Raw genomic sequence first — 20,354 nt, forward strand, 5'->3', positions numbered from 1 at the left:
TGTAACATTTCATAAAATAAAGTTTGTCAACACAAGGTTGGTGAGCAATTCATAAGTTTGAGCAACAATAGTATATAGTATGAAAAGCCACAAAACTAGTATACAAAACAATAAATAAGAGCTATAAACCTGGATAAAATAGTTATCGCTAAACAAGTTAGCGACACCTAGCTATTGGCAATTAGTCTAGGATTTTATTGACAATTGCTAATAAGCTTACATTAGCACCACCTAACTACAAGGGGTTGCCAGGTAGTCTAGGATTTTATAGTTATCGTTAATTGCATTACGTTAACGACACCTTGCCATTGCCAAATGGTATAGGATTTATAGTTCCACCATCCAAAAGCTGTAAACACATAGGCAAATAAGCATAGAAAACCAAATCGAGCAATTATTCAAGTCAAGTATACAATCACGTTTGTGGGTTTAAGACTCAAGTAAATAAAGCATTTAGTTTGATAAGTATGAAATGTCATCCCAAAACGAAAGATGGAAAAAGGGGTATGAAAGTACTCACCTTGAAATAATAAAGTTAACGAGAAATTTAAGGATGCGGTTAAGCGAGCTGACTGGTCAGAAAATAAAAAAAAATGAAACTTTGAGGGAATAATATACAAATAAAAACGAGAACGTAGCCGCTGGAAACAGGTCTAACGGATGTCTAGAACTTAAGTTATGAAATAAACAATATTTAAGCGAGCTGGTACTGTTCAGAATCCGAACTACGAGTCTGGAGTCGGGTTCTGACCACTACACTCAAGATATTATGACGAACATAAAAGTCTTCTGGTCCGAAAGCTAGTTCTGACCAGAAGATAGAGTATTCGAATTATTCCAAAATTGACTAAAATGCCCCTTAATGGGCCGGGATCGATTTGACCACCGAAAGCTCCAACTTAACAGATTTTGATTTAAGGCTTACGTTTATCATGTGAAAAATGTACATCTTTTATGTAAACAACTTTACCCAAAAGATGGTGTCGGGTGTTTAAATAAGTTATGTTCGTTATTTATATATTTACGATACATACATACATACATACATATATATATATATAGATTAAATTAGTTTATCGAGTCGAGCCGAGAAAACAGGTTATAACGGTGTTCGGTTTTAATACGAAAAAGTTTAATTTATATTTAATATTAATTTTTATAAGTTTTATAACCTTTAAAATACTTACAAAAAGAAATAGTCGAATAGCTCGAAACCATAACAAACGAACTCTGATTTAGGCAAATAAGATATCCACGCGACCGTCTCATTGAAACCACTATTTGTACATGTTTTCGTCACTGGAAAACACCTTCACCGTCGCCGGAAAACCAAACAGTCAGCAGGAAAACTGACCCGACAGCCGGAATACGAACCCTTTCTTGTTTTGCTCATAACTTGGTCATACGAACTCGAAATCAAGCAAATAATATATCCACGCGACCGCGTCGCTGAGAGTTACCGCCCTGAACCAGCGCTGTAGCCTGCAGCCACCGAAACTGTTGCCGGAAAAACGAGGGAAAGGGAATGAGAGGATGCCGGAGGTGATGGGGTTACCGGAGAAGGAGGGTGGTGGTGTCGGAGGTCGGTGGTGGTGCTTTGGGACTCGCCGGAGCCAATTCCGGTCGCCGGAAAACGGCACCGGAAAATAAGAGAAAGAGATGGGGGCTAGGGTTTGGTTTAGGTTTATATATATATTAGCGAATTTACCTAAAGGACCCTAGACATTTATTAATAGTTTAAAACTTGAATGGAATATATGAACTCTTAACAAAAATGACCATTCCAATCCTTACGGTTTATTAACGATCCTCTAGAAGACAAACTAACGAACTTCACGCTTATCGATCAATACGATATAACTATTTATTAACCAAATGAAATGCTAAAATCGCTTAGTCGGGTTTATAAATACGGATATGGATTCGAATGCAAATACAATTTATTAAAATAAAATGCGAAAAATCGAAATGTTACAGTATCCCCAACTTTTTAGAAATTTCGTCCCGAAATTTAAATAAACTTAAGGAAAAAGTCATTATTGACGAATATTGTCTTTAGCAAGATAATTTCATGAACAAATTTTAAGCAAAAGAATAACGTCAAATCCTAGCATGACTCGAAAAACGCTACAAATGAGAAACACGATAAAAGGCACTTATATATAGGATGTACCAGCGGCGTATCCACCATGCCCTTATCATAACTTGCATTTCTACCATTTTTTTTCGCTATCATCCTCGGACCTGAGTTATCGCACACAAGTGTACTTACTATGGCTTCCATACGGGGATTTCGATAATTACGTGTGCACCCATAATTATTTAGATCGTCGTATGGTCCACAGGGTTCGTCCATTGTGTGGCTTAAGAGGCATATTTATATGAAATATTTAAAATGGCTATGTAAATAAATTTGTTGAATTTTACTAATATTGACAAAACAGTATTAACGGTTGAAAATTTCGGGATTGACTTTTTAATAAGTAGGAAAAAGGGAATACTTAAATGAAACATTTAAAATCTTAAAGTATAACCAAGGTGAAAATAACTATTTTGGTTTAAATAAGTGAAGATGTTCGCATAAATAAAAATTCCGGGTAGACAATTACGAGACGAGAATTGAAGTTAGATGTCCTCAGTGTGAAGGAATAAGTGAATCATTAAAATCCATGGTTTAAAGTCGGGCCACTAAATTAGTATAAGATCTGATGAGTGAAATTTTACTAATAAGAACTCTGATAGATGTAAGTGTGAAATCCAATAAGTGAAATAAGGATCCAAAGAGTGAAAAATGAGAAGACTGAAAGGTGAGTACATGAGGTCGAGGGAAACAATGTTACAATTAGTAATAGCGTACAATGAGTTTCATATGTGGGCAAACTTATAAGTATTTAGGATAGGATTACTTGAAATGTAACAATATGAGAAATGAGGTGAGTTTCTTTGGGGTGACGCATACGTGTAACCATATAAATAAAATAGTATTTAGTTAACAACCAAAACAATCGATGAAATGTGATAAAACGTGAATATGGCCACTATTGTGAAACCATTTATATAATCGTCATTATAATATCGGTTTCTAATAGCGCCAAAACTTGTAGACAGCCACACATAGGCTGTTAATAGATTAGATGAAATGTTATAGATTAGTGTATAGAATCATGTTTACATAAATGCTCAAACATGAACAAGATAGTTATGAAAGTATCATTCAAAAGATAAACGGAAGTATCACACAAATGGGTATTGAATAGTTGAATTTGGTCATGAATAATCAAGACACAAAAATGAAATCTCATGTGCATAATATTGTCATCGAAACATCTCATCAAATGAAAGTAAAATCGCAAAAATTGTGGAACTCGAATTTAATGTCGAAATATGTAAATCGCGTAGAGTATAATAGACTAAAATTGAAAACGAGGTCTTAAGTAAGGCCGTTTTATTGTTTCTAAGAAATGTACAAAATAACAAGGCATCGCAGTAGCGCGTAGCTAGAGAAACATTTAAATCATTACCAAATATGAATCTTGTAAGCCAATTTGTTAAGGGAATGTGCATACATAAAGCGGTTGTGATGAAAAGTATTTATAAAATAATGCTTGCGATAATAAGATGTAATAGTTTGTGTAAATCGTTATTGAACAAAAACTTGTGTAACAATATAAAATATTTATAAGCCCGTCCCAAAAGATTTGCAAAGTCATGGTCATTGAGTTTATGCAAGATGGTGAAAAGTTGTAATTTACTATTGAATAAATCTCGAATTCGACATTCAAAATGAAACCTCATATTTATAAAGTTATTAAGAGATTTATCACTTTAGGTGACAATATTTAAAACCTTGAAAACACGCAATTAGCCGTTTAATATTTTATTTGAAGACAAATCCTCATAATAGAATTTTTGTTGCCATGACAATCTTAGATTTTTGGAAAGATGTTTTATAAGCTTTGGAAAATTTGTAAAATCGTTAGTCTTGAAAGAGCTTATAATCTATATGTGATTATTTGAACACATGAGGTTGTTATAAATACACTAGTTGTTTATACATTAATAATTTTATTTTATTTTATTTTGGAAAATGAAGCCTGCGTGTGTATGGAGAGGTTTCAGGCTTCGAATGATGAATGGTTTGGAAATTTGGTGTAGAGTGAATGTGTTTTCGGTTGGCTTGCGTAGTTGGGTTTTCTTGAGTTGAATCGATGGGGTTTGTTGATTTTAGGTCTTTTGAGTGGGTTAGGTTTAGATGACTCGTGTGGGTAGCGGTTGGGCTATTTAGGTGCGGTTTTGCTGATTTGAGCTCGAGTTAAGTTGATGGGTTTGATAATTTGATCTTGGCTTAGTTTGGGTTGCTATTTTGATATCAAACTCTATGGTTGGATGAAAGCGGTGTGGCGATATGGTTTTGGTGAATTGACATAGCATGGGTCGAAGAATTTGAGTCATAGTGGGGTAAGCTTTGTTGTATAATTCGTGGGTGTGTTTGTCGGTGTCTGCAAAGTATTTGGATAGTGAATGAGATAGGTTCTTATGGCGAAAGAGTGTCGGTATTTAGGGCTTGTTATTGGGTTGATTTTGTACATCTTGGATTTACATGGGGTTTGGGTAGGCGAGGATATAACGTCGAGGTGTTAGGTTTCATTCATATTGAGGAAAGATTTGAGTGATCGGGAAACTTTGAAGTGGAAGGATAGTTTGATTGAAGGCAGTAGTTTGGGGTGGAATACGGGTGTTTGTGAACTTGTGGTTGTGTTTAGGGAGTTTTGACTAATGATAGGTATTAAATTGGAAATATCATAATCTATAACTAAGGTTTAAATATCCATGAAAATTATGTAAATTAAGATTACAAGTTATTATGTATAAGATATAATATTGAGATTTAAGCTCGTGAAACACAACAAGTTTTATTGCTAAAAGTTTTCCACCAAAATGAGGGTTGTTACAATACTTCGGGTCAGCTTAAGTTGTAAAGTAATTTATGAGAAAATTTTGGAAGTAAACCAACCGTGTAACGTAAGTCGTTCTTGAAATGCTTAAAATTTAAGTAGTGGGAGATATCATGGAAAAACTAAGGTGATATGATTTGCATTTTAAGGTTTATTGTAAAAATAAACCGATTGTTATGGGGAGTAAAAATTTTTATAACGATTAAAATACAACTTTTTTTTTTTTGCTTATGAGGAAATTAAAATAGGTAGATTAAATGTCATAATTGACTAGGAGGTACCCGTATGAATGATGAATGGAAATTTTCTTGCTAAGTTCGTTATCAAATACTGTGTAATGAAAATATAATGGTAAGTTAAAATGACCGGCGTTGTAACTCGAGAAAATCCCAAGTAAACGATTTGCAAACTTGAATAACAATTTATTTCAGAAGGTAAAGTTATCAGATACTTATTTTGAAAATGTTTTCATGGCTGTAACCACTTATGCACCCGAACTCGTTTAAAAGATTACTAAAATGCCCCTAAGTGAAAGCCCGTACTTTCAGCCAATTTGCAGCAGCCATAAAATTTTTATAAAAGATCCAAATAATTTAAACCTTACGTCCATGACGAAGTTTGTCGAAAGACGAATTTGTTGATATATAGAACGTCTAAAAACTCATTCGTTTGGACCTCCAAACAGCCATTTTCGTAACAATGCGCAGACCTGCGCAGCTGTAAATATTTACGTTTTTCCCATATTTCGGAGGTCCAAATCAAAAACTTTTCTACACAAAAGTTGATCACAACACACTAATTTAATAAACTGGAGATTTTCGGAATTTTTCAGCAACAAATGATATTTTTAACGATCGCGAACCTATTGGGGCAGATTTGAAAGTTTAACCATATCGAGCCTCAAAGTTTATACAATAGGGGATTTACTTGAAAATTTGAGGTAAAATTTATCGTAAGACCTTTTTAATATGAAATAAGAATTTAGTTTATAAATAATCTAAATAAGATAGATGGCATATTAAAAAATCATTATGAGTAGAGCAAAACATATATATACATGTGTTTTTTTAACTTATATCGAAGAGATCATAATGAACGAAATTTGTAATAAAAATCATTGTGAAATCAAAATGAGAAAATTGGTGTAAAACTTTACCATACAAAATCAAGATATAAAAGAATTGTTCACGATAAAAATAACATATATAAATGAGGTTATGATAAGAACTTATAACAAAATACGGAAAATAGTTTAAATTCTTGAAATGTAATAATAACGTTTTAAGATTTAAAGACGGAAAAATCATGCATGAACCACCATGACTTGATATTCCGACACTAAAAAAAAATCCCTTTTTCAAAAAAAAAAAAAACTATGTTGGAGTCTAAACATGTGTCCGAATCACCGTGACTTTTGCATGTTTTCGACTCAAATAACAATGATAACACAATAAATCGAGATACAACGTCATGTCAAAACGCTAGAACACGAAATCACCGTAATTCTATTGTCTTGACACCGAAAAATTTGGATGGCGATCGGAACGCTCGCATTCGACAACTTAAAGTGGTCATCTCATATGAGACAATCTTTAAGGAGATTTGAAACAACGGGATCCAAGTTAAGCTCGTGATCCATAAAACACAATAAAAACTAATTTTTTCGCGGTAAGATAAGGATATCTTACGTTGTTATGAAAATGCATGTATGTGTAAATGTAAAATCTAAACAAAAACAAGGTAAGGATACCTTAGATTATTATGAAAATACAAGTATATATATATAAAAATTTTATCAAAGGAAGGTAAGGATACCTTAGTATGTTTCGAGTATTTGTGTATATATACAATTTGATGAAATAAATAAGTATATAAATAAACAAGTGCATTGAACAATTAAGTAGGGTAAACATGTATAGGCAAACACATATAAGGACCCTAAAGTAAAGACTATACTAGGTCGTTACGTCTAACCACCTATCTTATAGTCTTGTGGCTCTGATACCAATCTGTCACACCCCGACCAAAGGCGGCGGAACATGCCGGGGTGCAACGTGATTGGACAAATACACAAGACACTATTTAAAGTGACAATATTTATTCAACTCATTTTAGTTCAACAAATTAATAAACAACACATCTCATTCACACAACATATTGTTCGTTTTACTAATATTCTAATGGTCTTGGTAACGTTTTCGTCAAGTCCTCGAGTCAACAATAGTCAAACCTGTACATTTCATAAAATAAAGTTTGTCAACACAAAGGTTGGTGAGCAATTCATAAGTTTGAGCAACAATAGTATATAGTATGAAAAGCCACAAAACTAGTATACAAAACAATAAATAAGAGCTATAAACCTGGATAAAATAGTTATCGCTATACAAGTTAGCGACACCTAGCTATTGGCAATTAGTCTAGGATTTTATTGACAATTGCTAATAAGCTTACATTAGCACCACCTAACTACAAGGGGTTGCCAGGTAGTCTAGGATTTTATAGTTATTGTTAATTGCATTACGTTAACGACACATTGCCATTGCCAAATGGTATAGGATTTATAGTTCCACCATCCAAAAGCTGTAAACACATAGGCATATAAGCATAGAACACCAAATCGAGCAATTATTCAAGTCAAGTATACAATCACGTTTGTGGGTTTAAGACTCAAGTAAATAAAGCATTTAGTTTGATAAGTATGAAATGTCACCCCAAAACGAAAGATGGAAAAAGGGGTATGAAAGTACTCACCTTGAAATAATAAAGTTAACGAGAAATTTAAGGGTCTTGGGTCTCATCAAAACCATATAGCTTTTAAACCGGGTTATAACATCTCATTTGTTCGTGAAACAATTTATCATTAAACCATAAGTATATTATTAACTTTCATACAAAAAAAAAAATTAATTTTATAAATAAAGAAATATTAGAACAAACAATATAAAACACCCCGTAATAAATGAGACAAAAACTAGTTATTGATATTAGTATTTACTTTTATTTGTTTACAATAAAGACCGAACATGTTCTTGTTTTCAAACAAACTAAAATATCATAAACCCCCATCAGTTGACTCCATGTTTATACATACAAATGGAAGAAACTTCAATGAAAACTAACCCCAACTCACCTACTTTCTTGCTATAATATTAATATTAATACCACATTTCATCACTACCCTTGATCAGTTATCACCCATTTGACCCACCCCAAGATTCATCAACATTTCAGGTGTTAATATCACTATGGAACTGTTAACAAAAAGCCTTGAATTCACTCCAAGAAAGAAGAAATTAGTGATTTTACTAACTATTTGTGGGTTATCTAGCTATGGCTTTTATAAGGTTTATAACTTGCCATCTGTTTCAAGAGAAAGAAAGAGATTAATCAAACTGTTAGCAAGCCTAGTCGCGATTACGGAAGCGTTATCCGATTCTTCCAAGATTCTGGGTACAGTTTCTAAAGACTTGAAAGCATTCTTAGCATCAGATCATGACCAAATTCCCAATAGTCTGAAACAGTTGTCCAAATTCACTAGCTCGGATGAGTTTTCCGACTCGTTAACATGTGTTTTCGAGGCTGCGACACTTGGAGTTGTTCATGGTTATCAAGAAGAACATGAGAAAGTTGTGAATTCGAGCTTTTCGGGTTTTAAATATAAAGTGATGGATAAACTGATGACTAAGTCTGGGACCGGATTCGTGTCGGTTGTTGTTGGAAGCTTTGCAAGGAATCTAGTGTTGGGGTTTGTCTCAAATGGAAGTTATGAGTTGGTTGATGTTTTGAGTAATAATAAGGTGAAAGTGGTTATGGGTGATTTGATCAAGTCGTTTGTGAGCTCCGCGGTTGCTGTGTATCTTGATAGACAGACGGGTACGAATGTTTACGATGGCGTGGTTTCTGGGATGATTGATCCTAAACATGAAAAACATGTTAAGGATATTGTGGTGTATGTTTGTAGTGGAGCTGTTGAAACTTTGGTTAAAACTTCACATCAGGTTTTAACATCATGATTATTATATTGTTATTTGTTAGATGTTAGATTTTGAATGTTGATTCATGTGTTCATATTGTGATCCAATTAGTTATGGTTCGTGTTAGTTAGATTTTGATCCATAGTTCATACTAGGAATAAACATAGGATAGATCTAGACAGCTATTGGAAGTTGGAACCAAGTCAAAGTCTACACATAGACAAGTTTTATAATAGGTTCATAATAGAATAATTCAAGTGGGGGTGGATCAACGTTTAACAATTATACTACTTGTTTTGTTCTTGGGGTTTCGGGTGTATTTTATTTATTTCTTTGCGAGACTGTTGCGTTAATGATTTGGATTCCGTTGTTTATTCGTTCTAGTTTTGTATTCCTTCATTCTTGTAATGTGCTTGAGTAAAACAATTGTGGTTTGGGATTATGGATTCTATGTTATTGATGATGTCTATCGTTTTCGGATGGTTTGGTTCAGTTTTAGCAGGTTTTAGCGGAGAGATTTACCACCTACGATTTGACTTGGCACCAGTTTCGGTTATTGTCAAACCGGTTTCTAATCGATTCCGGCTCGGATTTAGAAACCTATTCCGGTTCCAAATCGGTTCTAGTTATGGACTCCGGTTCCCAAACCGGTTCTTTTTACACGTGTAGTCATGACTCTAAGAAAGGTCAAAGTAAATAAACTACGAAATATTAATTTTGGGTTTGGTGGGGCTGAAAGCCCAAAATATAGAGATGGTGAATAAGGATTTGATTTGAGCATAGTATGTAGAGGTGTATAAAACCAGTTTTTTTTCCTAAACCGAACCGGTTTATAAACCGACCAGTTTGGTCAAAGCCTGACAAAACCAGTTTGACCCAAACCGAATCGGTTTAGAATTAGGTTTAGGAGCAAGAGATGTCGACCTGGTCCAGCTTGGTTCAGATCGGTTTAGAACCGGTGTTAACCGGGTTTTTTCTCAAACCGGTTTGGTAGATCATAATGGGAACCGGTCTCAGAACAGGCGGTTTAGTCGGTTTAAGAACCGGTTTGTGTGAAACTGGTTTTATTGTCAAAATGGTTCGGTTCGCTTTGCATAGAACTGGTCCCAAACCGGTTTTTTGTACACCTCTAATAGTATTTATTTAAATTAATATGTTCCAAGGAGTCTAATCTTGTTGATAACGTAACAAATTTCAAATTAAAATGACAATAGTTATAGGCGCCGTTAAGAATAAATTTGTATTAACTTAATAGGATGGTTAGATCATGGTCAGATCGTTTATGTTTTATATATCGTTATAGTATTTTTAGATAACATCCTAGCCTTGCAAAATGTCAACTCGTCACTTTGAAAGTGGCTCTCATTGAGTCATTGTAAAATAGTATAATCCAAAAGGGGGTCTATTTGATTTTTACTAAACTGCTAATTATAATTCCGTCAAATGTATATAAACTACGAAATATAAATTTGGTTTGGGCCAACAGCCCAACATGAAAAGCTAGTGATAATTCCAAACGCAGACCAATTTCATTTTCGTTTTTGCAGAATAATCCTGGATCTCCTATTGTGCAAATCAACTAATCAAGTTTTTACGCCAAAAATACTTTCTAGTTTCAAACAATTTAACAATGATACCGTTAAACGCACACGATGAGTTTGGATTGAATAACTCTCGACATATAACGAGAACAATATAGCTCTAAACTTATTACAAACTCATAATCCATAATCACAATTTTGTTTAGGTTACGTAGACAATGATTGGTACAACTAGAGATAGACTCGAACTCGTATATAGACAATAAATAAATCATGTTTGTTTATCTACTAATCTAATTAGCTATCATCCATTGAATACAACTTTTTTAATTTATCCATAATTACGTAACTCGTAGCCGACCCACTCGACCAAACCCAATGCCGTCTTGTGTTCAAAAGGGATTTACCTCCAACAAAAGGTATCCTCGTATTGGGTTAACTCAATGAAACATGTTCAACCCAACTTGGCCTAATTTCAACAATACCAAGGTGGAATCTTTAGGGTTAAGACCTAACACCTTACTAAATTTTAAACCAAAAGTATAGGACTTTGGGTGGATTATATGAAACTGTAACTATTTTAAAACAAATTAAAAAACATGTGAGTTAATTTTGATGTTGTAATAACCTATTTAATATTGTTTAAACTTGTACTATGCGTTTCTTTACTTGTAAATCTCTTAATCCAAAGGTCTTAATTTACCTTCAAGTGTTGTATTATATTATCTATATATAGTATAGATATATATCAAATTATTTTACATAATCATATGTATTGTTTAAATCCCATTGGCATTTAGGGAACTTTAATCACATTTAGATTTGCAGAGGGGGATAGCCAGGGCACCACTATAACACTCACATGGATGCCCTATTCTAGTACAACAAGACCAACCTTTTTTACCACAAGCAGTGCCTTCATAACATGGCCATTGTTCATCTGGTTTTGTTATCTCATTAACTTCATTTGTGAAACCTGCATATCATATTAAAATAAAATTTACTGTCAATTACATATATTCCTATATATAGTTTTGGTTTAAAAGTGTAAAATCACTATTCGTTATCCATCTATAAAAACTTAATGTTGCGTTATGGACATCTATAACTATAAAATATGCAAAATGTGATAATAGCGGTTAAAAAGCTAAAAAATGATCAAGGTGTTAGATAATATTTGGCTAGTATATAACCTTAAATCTACCATTACTACGTACGCATGTAGATTCTACATTGTGTGTCAAAACCTTGGTTATAAAATGTACCACTCGTGCCTTAGAGAGCCTAAACCTCAGACCATCGCTTCTAACTACGAGGTGCGCTTTCTATAACCAAGGTCAAAGAACACATGCATTTACACGTGTGCATCGATAATAATTTCTCTCACAATGACCCCAGCATCGCACACAAAGAATGAAAGAAAGGACAAAGAAATATATAACTAAAAACCTGTAGCCACAAGGATCAAAGTAGTAACAAGAAAAAGAGTATGCATAATTAGCTTGTTCTTCATGATAATTTCTTTGAAGCATGAATTTAATGCTCAATTATACAAAGAAACTACTACAATTCATAACAGATTTCGAAGACCAAAAGTGAAATTATAAGCTACATTGCGTGCAAAAAATTAATACATGCAGGTTGTGTGATCAAATAAAAACATTATTATTATTATTATTATTATTATTATTATTATTATTATCATTATTATTATTATTCTGATAATTATAAAGAATTATGTAGCAGCGCATTTTCATCCAAACTTCGCCACTAAACAATGACACATAGGGACCGTAGTTCCTGACACAGATAGTTAATATTTTGATTTTAGAGATAAAGAAGTGTTAAATTTTAAAGTTTAATATTTAAATTTTTAATTTTTCATAAATCTATTAAGTTTTAAAAGTAAAACTAATTTCTTTTTAAACTACATTTACCAATTATTCATTTTCAACTGTAAGAATAAATATATAATAAAGACCGGATTCGTGTCGGTTGTTGTTGGAAGCTTTGCAAGGAATCTAGTGTTGGGGTTCGGCACAAATGGAAGTTATGAGTTGGTTGATGTTTTAAGTAATAATAAGGTGAAAGTGGTTATGGGTGATTTGATCAATTCGTTTGTGAGCACCTTGGTTTTCTGTGTATCTTAATAGACAGACAGGTATGAATGTTTATGATGGCGCGTTCTCTGGGATGATTGATCCTAAATTTGAATAACATGATAAAGGATATTGTGGTGTACGTTTGTAGTGGAGCTGTTGAAACTTTGGTTAAAACTTCTCATCAAGTTTTAACATCATAATTGTTGTATCGTTATGTGTATTAGATGTTGATTCATGTATTCATATTGTGATTCAAGTAGTTATGGTACATGTTAGTCAGATTTTGATCCGTAGTTCATACTAGCAATAAACATAGGATAAATCTAAACAGCTTATGTAACCAAGTCAAAGTCTACACATAAACAAGTTTTATAATCTGGTCATTATAAAATAATCCATGCGTGTATAGATCAATGTTGAACAGTTATACACGAAGACATACCTAGATATTATATGCATTAAAGATTAAATTAGTCAGTTTTTTGGTGGTAATAAAGTCATATCTATATAAAAAATACAAGTTCGCTTTCATCTTCACTCTCAACCATTATAACCCATTTTGAATCTTATAGGTACCGTTTGTTAAAAATGTGCGGGTTATACACGAGTTGTTTTGTTATTTGGATCCCGTTATCCCTTCATTTGTAATTTCTATCTTTTAGCAATTTGAGCATGTACGTGTTTTAACGATTTTAGTTTGAGTTGTATATATGTTTTGATTATGTTTCCAACATTGCGATTATAGTGATATAGGGTTTTCCGTTCTATTTATTTATAGATGTACGTATGTTTTACACTCAATATACAGAGTTTGTTTATTTGTGTGCCGAATTGATTAGCTTCAATCCTGCTCAAAACACTACTGATTTTGAATACTGTTTTGGTCATACTTTTGCAAACAAATGGCCCTTAAATTTTATCTACGATTGATGCACGGTGACAACTATCAATTGGCAAGTACTTATTTTCAATTATCATCATATTTTATTGTTACTAAACAATACATTATTTTTCGATTTTAGAAAAGCCGAGATTTGTTTCAAAAGAATTCACAAGTTAACTGGCTTTGATACCTATGATACGGTTAGAAAGATTGAAGAAGAAGAAACCAAAATAGAGGAGGAAATATTATCTCAAAACATTCTAAACTTAATTCCAAATCAAACGCAACTAAATAGTAAATAGACTTTCAATTACAAAAGACACGCCCAACTAAACAAAAATAACATACCAATCCTTAACTTGAAAATGATAATAAAACATAAATATAAATATATAAATTACAAAACATTGACAGCTTATGATAAAGTATGAGGATGAGTAATACTTTGGTCTAGGATGGTTGATCTAGCCAGCCAAGAATCTTCGACTTAGTTGTTAGTCGGTCTGTCCTTGTGTTTGAAGAAGTTGCTAATCTACGTTGAATATAAAATGTTATGATCACGATGAAAGCCTTTACATAATACGAGCGGTCTGGTGAAGCTAGAGCAACTTTCCTGCTCTTCGGTCGGGTGGAGCTAGAGCAATTCAAAAGTGTGAAAACAAAAAAATATTCAAGGCTCGACTAAACGAGCTCTATTTGTAACTCGGGCTAAACTTTGATGCTTTCGAGCCTTTTGTTAATCCGATCTAAAATAGCTCGCAAGTGGCTTGCTGGTCCCTCGAATCAATTTTTGCGTTTGCTTTGATATTCTCGATACTCAACATATAAACTATAATTACCCAATATACACCCGACGGGTATTTGACTGATTATGAGATAAGTTTTACAACCAAGTTGTCTAATAGTACATGACGGCCACCGTTAACCCAACACCCTATGGGTAACTAAATGATATATACCCGATGCGTATCTAAGCTGGTATGGGGCAAACTAATTTTTTCTTTTTGAACAGCCAACAAAAACTTTATTTTATAAACAAAACCAACACATAGCAAGAAGCTAGCTAGCAACACCTAAAACAAACATATAAAACAATATAAAAAATACAACTAGCTGAAGCTACCAACCACCCAATTACATTATAAAACTAAAAGAACACCAACTCTCCCACGAATAAGTCCATATTGTTTGACATATTCTTTACCTATAAGAAGCTCAACGCTTTTATCTCGCTTATGATATAACCGGGATCTTTACCATCAAACACCAAAGAACACCATATGAAAAACCTTAGCCAAGAGAATTTGTACACTTACAACAAGTCACGAGTAGAGAACGCATAAATATCTGGTCATGCTCTCTATGCTTCTTACCAAATCAATCAAACAAACAAATTAACCAGTGATTGTTATTAGCTAGGTTGAAGATATATATACATACACACTCTTACTTACTGTTGGATGATGATGATGAAGAATAGCTTCACAAAGTCTTCTGCTGCTCTCAGAGGTAACATTATCATTATATCCAAAGCCTCCTTTCACTCAAATCGATTTATAATTGATAAAGTTAGGAACTTGAATGATGCACTGAACCTGTTCGATGAAATGTCTCAAAGACGTCCGCTGCCCTCGGTTGTTAGCTTTACTCAGTTGTTGAATGCTGTTACCAAAATGAAACATTTTGCTACTTGTCTTGATCTTTTTAACCAAATGTGTTCCATTGGTGTCCCTGTTAATCAATACACCATCAGCATTGCAATTAAGTGTTGCTGTCAGTTGCATCGCACCAAAGACGGTTTTGCAATCCTAGGATCTTGCTTTAGGCGATCTATTGCTCCGGATGTGGTCATATTCAACGCACTCTTAGACGGACTCGTCGTTGAAGATAAGATTCTTCAAGCAGAAATGTTTTTTAAGAAGCTCATTAAACAAAAGCTTTGTGAACCTGATGTTGTTACTTACAACACAATCATTAAAGGGCGGGCTTGGAAGAATCAGCGGGGAAAGAAGACCCTGTTGAGCTTGACTCTAGTCCGACTTTGTGAAATGACTTGAGAGGTGTAGTATAAGTGGGAGCCCTCGGGCGAAAGTGAAATACCACTACTTTGCAAGTTCGGTAATAACGTTACCGCACTTGCTCTGCTCAGGCTAATGGAACAGGAAAACTGCAAGCCTGATATCGTTACATATAGCACCATAATTGATAGTCTTTGCAAGGATAAAATGATATATGATGCTTTTAAGCTCTTTAAAGCAATGGTTTTTGAAAAACGAATTATGCCAAATGTCATCACATATAATTGTATGATAAATGGGCTTTGTAAGTTAGGTCGTTGGGATGAGGCCTCAAAGATGCTAAAAGAAATGGAGGACGAAAAGATTTCTCCAAATGTGCTAACCTTTACTGCATTAGTTGATGCGTATTGCAAGGAAGGTAAAGTAGATGAAGCCGAGGCTGTTATAAACATCATGATCGAGAGGGGTACGGTTCCAAACATTGTGACATACAGTTCACTTATAGATGGTTACTGTTTGCGAGGTGAAATGACCAAAGCAAGGCAAATATTTGATTCAATGACGCTTAGAGGTCTCGTTCCTAACGTTTTCACTTACAATAGCTTATTAAACGGGTATTGCAAGAATCGGAATATAGAAAAAGCCATGCAAATGTTTAGAGAGATGGCCGGAAAAGGTTTAAAACCCAATGTGATCACTTACAGCACCATGTTAAAAGGATTGTTTCAGGTTGGGCGTTGTGTAGAGGCACGCAAACTCTTTGATGAGATGCATGCGCAAGGCCAAATTCAAAACGAGTGCACTTATGGAATAGTTTTAGAGGGTCTTTGCAACAACAATCTAGTAGAAGATGCGCTCTCTTTGTTCCGGTTGATGGGTGATAGCAAGCCAAATTCTAATATTGTTGTTTACACTATCCTCATTGACGGGGCAGGAAAAGGTGGGAAATTTCGCATTGCAAGGAATCTTTTCTGTGACCTAATTGATAAAGGTTTGCAACCTGATGTTAGGACATATAATGTGATGATTAGTGGCTTTTGTCGGGAAGGTCTATTGCAAGATGCAAAAGACTTGTTTCTTAGAATGGAAGAGAGTGGGTGCCCGCCAAATAATGTTACTTATTGTGTTCTTCTCCAAGGATACATAAGGAACAAACATTATGATGTGGAGATGCTTTTACAAGAGATGGATGGAAGAGGCTACTCTCTTGATGCTACCACTTTGTCGTTGTTAATTGATGGAATTGCAGCTGGTTCATTAAGTAGAAACATGCTTAAGTTATTAGGTAAGCTTGTGCCAAAAGAATTATTGGATGACCCTAGCTTGTGCACCAGAGAAGAAAACTGAAATAGTAATTGTGGGATGTGAAATGAAGATTTTAAGTTACATATTGTAGTGTTTGGTTTCATTAGACATTTTCCGTAATAGTAATTGTAGTTCAATGATGTTTGCTAGTCTCATAAATGTTAGTTGTAACATCTTCTATGTGTTTTACATTTTTGCTTCTTAAGACTATGATGTTTCACATTTTATTGGCTTCATATGGTAGTTCCATTTTAATATTAACAATATGTATATCATAGCTTGAGCATATATAGTAGCTTGCAAATATTAAGTTATCAGGTTAGGTTCACTGTAAGTTATCTGGTAAGGTTGACTATAAGATATCATACCAGATTTCTGCATTGTGAATTTTATGAGCAATCTGGTTCTTTATGTAGCTTGCAAATATCAAGTTATCAGGTAAGGTTGACTTTTGACCTGTTTTTGGGTTATTATATATTTTAATCTTAAAGTCTTAAACAGTTAAATTAACTTCTTGATTTTCAAGACCATTGGATTTATTTGGTACAATAGCTTAAACAGGAATTTGTTACGGCGTGCGGAGTTGGTTACGGGGTGGATATAGAGCGTCGAGTCAGTAGAATTTATAAAAGAGATGACAAAATTATAGCATCTTTTCAATTATTAATTTAAGAATTAAATTACACAGATGGTCCTTGCGGTATGTCCGTTTTATGGTCCTGGTCTAGTCTAACTGATTGCTCGCATGTAACACATTTGGTTGTTGACACGACCGGTGTTGTTTTTTTCACTTAATATTATTGTAAAATTACTATTATACCCTTTTCTTCTTCATGCCCCATGAAAGTTTTCCGTCTTCAACGAACAACTTTCTGAGATGTCCGATGTACATCCGATGAAGCTGCCTGCGATCGCTTTCCGCAGCTCGTTACGATACCGACAAGGTCAACATTCACATATTCATTGATCACTTCAAGGGTTTGGACCAAAAGGATCAAAAGGAGCAAGATAATGAGTATTTGAATAGGAACCTGAACGGGTCGCGTCGGATTCTTGATTTTGTTGATGGGTTTGAGTGGAGGTTTGGGGAGAAGGTCGTGCACTGCCGGACTGGGAATGTGGGTCTGCAGGCGCAGTGGTTGGAAGCGTGGTAGCCCGGGTCGGATAATGAGTTTGTGTTTGTGGTGGAAGATGATTTTGAAGTGTCGCCATTGTTTTATAGGTATATTAAGGGGTTGCGTCGAATTGTAGTCCGTCGGTATATGGTGCGTCGTTGCAGCAACCGAGGTTTGTACCAGGTATAATCTTTTTTCCATGTTATGTATTTGACTGAGTTTAGGGCGAGCTCGGGCTCGGATTTGAAACCGGGCTAAAATTTGATCTTGAGCTCAACTCGGTTTTAAAAAGAAGTTTAATAAACACCTTTCGAGTTCAGTAGTTTAAGTTATCGTTCAGTAGTTCAAAAAACATATGCAAAATAAGTTCAACTGAGCCAGCTAATGAGCGAGCCAAACCGAGCTGAGTTTAGGGCGAGGTCAGGCTTGGATTTGATACCGGGCTGAAAGTTTGATCTTGAGCTCAGCTCGGTTTTAAAAAAGAAAATAATAAACACCATTTTCAATAGTTTAAGTTATCGTTCGATAGTTCAAAAAACATATGCAATAGTATTGTGATATATTTACAAGCAGCTGAGCTAATGAGCATTCCACCCTTAGCTCATGCTCGGCTCGGTTTCAAACTGAGCCAATTCGAGTGAGCTTTTTCCGAGCCTGAAAAAGGTTAGAACTAATAAACTTAAATGTATATGCTTGATTTAGAACTTGAAGAAAACATATGAACTAATACAGCAATTTTGCTAAAAATTTGATCTTGGGCTCAGCTTGGGTTTAAAAAGGATATTTAATAAACAGTTTTGAAGTTTAATAATTTAAGTTACTGTTCAATAGTTCAAAGAACATATGCAAAAAAGTTCAATGTAATGCATAAACAAGTCCAAAGTAAGTTCAACCGAACAGCTAACGAGCGAGCCACCCTTGGCTGAGGCTCGGCTTGGTTTCAAACCGAGCCAATTCAAGTGAGCTTTTTCCGAGCCCGAAAAAAGTTAAAAAACTAATATACTTAAATGTGTATGTTTGATACAGAACTTGAAGAAAACGTATGAATTCTTTATTGTTGTAGCTTATCAGTTTAATCAGCTTATGATTAAACTGGGGTCAGCTTTTGTTTCCAAAACCGTGGAAGGAGTTTCGTATATGGTACGACACGCGTAAAACAAAAGGCATGAAACCGATTCTTGATGGCATGGTAAGTTGTAACCTAGTTTGCATACACACTCGTTTATTTATAAAGTTTGTCACTTTTTAAAATATTTGTTTTAATAAATTGATGCATAGGTGACAACGGATTGGTATAAAAAGATGGGAGATAGGATATGGACGCCTTGGTTTATTAAGTTTATTCACGAGCGTGGCTATTTTAACATTTACACGAATTTCTTAAACGAGTCAGCGCTTAGTGTGTCGCATAGAGACACGGGGGTTAACTATGGGAAAACCGCGGGGCCCAATTCAAATCTGATTCAGGAGAGTTCTCGTGAGAACGGCCTTTTCAAATTAGAGCCGTTGAGGAATCTTAAATGGTATGATTTCTGTTTTAGAGAAGTTGTTCCTGATAGGATTGTGACAAGTGTCGTTGAACTCGGGCCTGTTTTGAAATCGGTCCAGAAAAGGAATGGGTTAGTGGTTGTGAGCGTAGATCAAAAGTCAAAGGTGTTGACCCGAAACTTGTTGTGTCATTTTGAGAGGCTTGGTGTTTGGAACTATGTATTTGTGGGTCCGGTTTCTGATTTCGTGCTTGATCTTGCAAGGCGTGGGCATGCGGTGGTTAATGCGGATGCGTTTTTTGACACGTTGAAGGAATACAAATCGAGTGAATTAAGAAAGGAGGTTATCGTGAAGGCGTTGGTGGTTAAAACAGCGTTGGAAATGAAGTATGATACATGGGTGATGGATCACAACATGGTTCCGGTCAAAGCTGAGTTTTTTGTTGACTTGGTCAAACTCGATTCCACCGTTGACTTTTATGTCGGGAAGAGACTTGGACTCTTGTTTTCCAGGAGTTCGGGATCCAGGATCTGGAACGATCGATTTGTGAACGAGATTGCACAGAAGGGGGCGGTTTTGGGTTTATGGCGGGAAAGTTGTTGGAGAGGAAAGGTGTTAAGTTACAAAGATTTGACGAGGGTTTAGGGTTTAGTGTTAAAATTGATGTGGGTAACGGATAATGATAATGGGGTCTTTTTAAAGAATGACACAAAGGTCGTGTTTTGGTCTTTTGATACGAGTTCGGGTTTAGTACAAAATAAGCTTGAAAGATTAGGTCTCCAAACATATTATTTTTTGAGTTGTCATTTGTAAAATGTGAAATGGATACTAATTTAAGCAATTTTGTTGGGGTTTATTGGGTATAGTCGTTGATACAGTGTCGTTTAATACAAAACCAATTTTAAATAGGAACTGTTAGAACCACATCAACACCTATAACTATTGGTTTAAGTGTAATACATTATGCCACCAT

General features: G+C 34.6%; 1 protein-coding gene and 2 pseudogenes across 1 annotated transcript; all 3 read left to right on the forward strand.

Moving 5' to 3' along the window:
• The first annotated feature begins 8,048 nt into the window (after positions 1-8,048).
• LOC143636162 (protein PHLOEM PROTEIN 2-LIKE A10 pseudogene) lies at positions 8,049-8,997 on the forward strand (annotated as a pseudogene).
• A 6,007-nt stretch (positions 8,998-15,004) lies between these two features.
• LOC143636163 (uncharacterized) lies at positions 15,005-17,228 on the forward strand (annotated as a pseudogene).
• A 1,672-nt stretch (positions 17,229-18,900) lies between these two features.
• LOC143636179 (uncharacterized) lies at positions 18,901-20,046 on the forward strand. Its single transcript, XM_077103836.1, has 3 exons — positions 18,901-18,933; positions 18,996-19,082; positions 19,172-20,046. The coding sequence occupies exons 1-3, from the start codon at positions 18,901-18,903 to the stop codon at positions 20,024-20,026; spliced, it is 975 nt and encodes a 324-aa protein (XP_076959951.1). The 3' UTR covers positions 20,027-20,046.
• The last annotated feature ends 308 nt before the right edge of the window (positions 20,047-20,354 follow it).

The sequence above is a fragment of the Bidens hawaiensis genome, unplaced genomic scaffold, assembly GCF_021521415.1.
Source record: "Bidens hawaiensis isolate Kalapana, Puna unplaced genomic scaffold, B.hawaiensis_p1.1 tig00007801_1, whole genome shotgun sequence".
Classification (NCBI taxonomy): Eukaryota; Viridiplantae; Streptophyta; class Magnoliopsida; order Asterales; family Asteraceae; genus Bidens; species Bidens hawaiensis.